This window comes from Populus euphratica, unplaced genomic scaffold (assembly GCF_000495115.2).
Source record: "Populus euphratica unplaced genomic scaffold, PopEup_1.0 scaffold39.1, whole genome shotgun sequence".
Taxonomy (NCBI): domain Eukaryota; kingdom Viridiplantae; phylum Streptophyta; class Magnoliopsida; order Malpighiales; family Salicaceae; genus Populus; species Populus euphratica.
Window position 1 is genome coordinate 1,102,257 of NW_011499897.1, and position 2,495 is coordinate 1,104,751.

The following is a 2,495-nucleotide window of genomic DNA, read 5'->3' on the forward strand; positions in this document are numbered from 1 at the left end:
GTTGTGTATGTGTGGATGTTGGTGGGTGAACTGGAAGACAACAACACAGGAGACAGACTGGCCCTCGTGGGTTTGGTATTACGATAATAATTTATTTTTTAAAGATAAAAAACAAACATACTCTAATCTTTAAAAATGCTTTTATTTTTTAAAGCGTTTTAAAAGTGTATTTGACTTAAAAGATATTAAATTTACATTTTTTAAGTACTTTTTAATATAATTTTAACGCCCTAGTATTACAAATAATTATTTTAACACATTTTCAATCAAAATTATCAAAAACAAAACCATTAAAATACGTACCTAACATAATAAATTATGAATATTTTTTAACTTACACGTTAAGAGTGGTAGAAGCTATAGATCATAGCGATACCCCCTTGGAAAGCTAGAATATTATTAGAAGATGCATGAAAATGGAAACACGAAACCAATCCTGATTGATTTATATAGCAATGTCACGATCCAGATATTTTAGGGACTGCAATGTCTTGTAGAGGCTTCTGGGATTTCGAGGACATGGATGCGTTTCTCAATTTGGTCAAGAAGCAAAAACATAATTATTAATCTTCAATGACGTGAAACCAACCCCCCTCTCTTCACATAATTATTAATGTTCAATAGAACACTCACCGGAATTGCTTGGTATGTGGCAGCTTTTGCTTCTTATCCTTGCTTCCCTCTTCAACATCATCAATGTTGTAAAGAAGCGACACATCTGAAGGTAATTCCATGTGCCTTTTTCTCCAAGCACTCACAAAAACAGTGGCTATCTGTGTCAGTGGACTACCCGCCAGTTTCCTGAACCGGTACCGCCTTGTGCCAGAAAGGAACACAATTAGGCCTAGCACAATAGCACAGGCACATATGCCATATCCCCATTCTCTCCCCAAATTATCTTGTATGTAAACCAGAACTGTCACTGCACAAAGTGCACCTATGTTGATGAGAAAGAAGAACCAATTAAAGAAATTGAGCATCTGTTTTCGTTCTTTTGGGTCCGCTTCATCGAATTGATCAGAGCCAAATCCTGAGACGCTTGATTTTAGACCTCCAGTGCCGAGGGCAGTGAGGTACAGGGCCAAATAAAGAACCGTGAGTTGTTCTCCGTTAGCAGGGATGCAACCTGTGCTGTCCACACATTTTGGTGGCCTGAGGCTTGGGACTACGGTGGAGATAGTCAAGATTGTGACACCCTGATCAACAAAAATTAATAAGAAAAATGAAACAAGTGAAGTAATATAGTAGGAACCAAATAAAAAAAAGGTCCATAACCTCTTACGACCAAGAAGACAGATTTATAATAAAATATTGAAATAATTTACTCAAAAGGAAATATGAAGAGAAATCAGCTAGCTAATTAACGCGCAACAACAAACTTCGGGTGCAGGAAAAAAAAATTAAAGGCGAAGCCAGTGCCCTGCGGAGCAGGGCAAGTACTCTACATGTGTATATATAGCTGTGTATCGGCAAGGGAACTTCAATTTCTTACAATTAACACAAAGTTCCCTGGCCACTGATGGATCGTTAGAAAAAATGGTTCGATTAATGGCAAGTGCGATGGCCTTACCGTTGCTTGCACGGTGGCGAAGATGGCGATGGTGAGATACCTGTCATGAAACAAAGGGAAGGGTTAAGAAATCAGAAAGCCGAAAGCAGACACTAATCCTGAATTTAGAAACAAATATAGCACAAAATAAATAAAGACCGAAAGTGCAAAAAACTCGCTAAACCTTCCAAGAAAGGTGTCAGCAATAAAACCACCAAGCAGACAAAGCATGAAAGATGTTCCAAGGAAGTTTGTGACAGTGTTGGCAGAGGTAGCATTGCCCAGGTGCATGGTACCAGTCAGATACGTCACCAGATTAACAGCAATACCAAGTGTTGTTAGTCTCTCCATTGCCTCTCCACCTGATAAAACCCAGAACAGGAGAGTGAGAGATCAGATGGAGAAGCATATACAGATAAGTAAGATATAAATATCATAGAAAATGAAAGAGAGCTGTAACCTAGAACCATGGCAGCACTGGTCCAGCCGCCAGTTTTGGACCGCTCCGCAGGGCGGCCCTTATAGTCCCAGGCATCTGGGAGGGTCGTGACTTGTGTTTCTGGAAGAGACATAGCTTTGATTTTAATTTTGGATCGAAGCGTAAGAACAAGAAGTACGAGAGACTAGGAAAGAAGAAAGTATGTGACACATTGAATGCTTTGGAACTGCCCCTTTTTATAGGGGATTTAAGGGGATCTAATAATGTTAAAAATGAACACGAAGGTAGTTGGATAAAGTGAAACGTGTCATCTCATGTTCAATGAAAATTTATTTAGTAGTTCACTGTAGACTCCACTTGCTACTTCTTGTTTATGTCCCAATACACACACACACACACACACACACGGCAATATTATTTTTATGAATATTGATTTGATTCGGGCACTGTTTGTTTTTAAATTTTTAAAAGTATCTTGAAAAAAATTTAAAATATTATTTTTTAATA

The 2,495-nt window shown here is 38.3% G+C and overlaps 1 protein-coding gene across 1 annotated transcript in view; it reads right to left on the minus strand.

Annotated features, from left to right (window-relative positions):
• The window catches only part of LOC105132269 (protein NRT1/ PTR FAMILY 6.3-like), a 3,299-nt gene extending 1,088 nt beyond the window's left edge, over positions 1–2,211 (minus strand). Inside the window, exons 1-4 of the mRNA XM_011035648.1 lie at positions 2,010–2,211; positions 1,734–1,911; positions 1,571–1,610; positions 634–1,196 (exon numbers count right to left, since the gene is read on the minus strand). Coding sequence (XP_011033950.1) covers positions 634–1,196; positions 1,571–1,610; positions 1,734–1,911; positions 2,010–2,121 — 893 coding nt within the window. The 5' untranslated portion in view covers positions 2,122–2,211. The remainder of the gene's footprint in view (positions 1–633; positions 1,197–1,570; positions 1,611–1,733; positions 1,912–2,009) is intronic.
• Between the last annotated feature and the right edge of the window lie 284 nt (positions 2,212–2,495).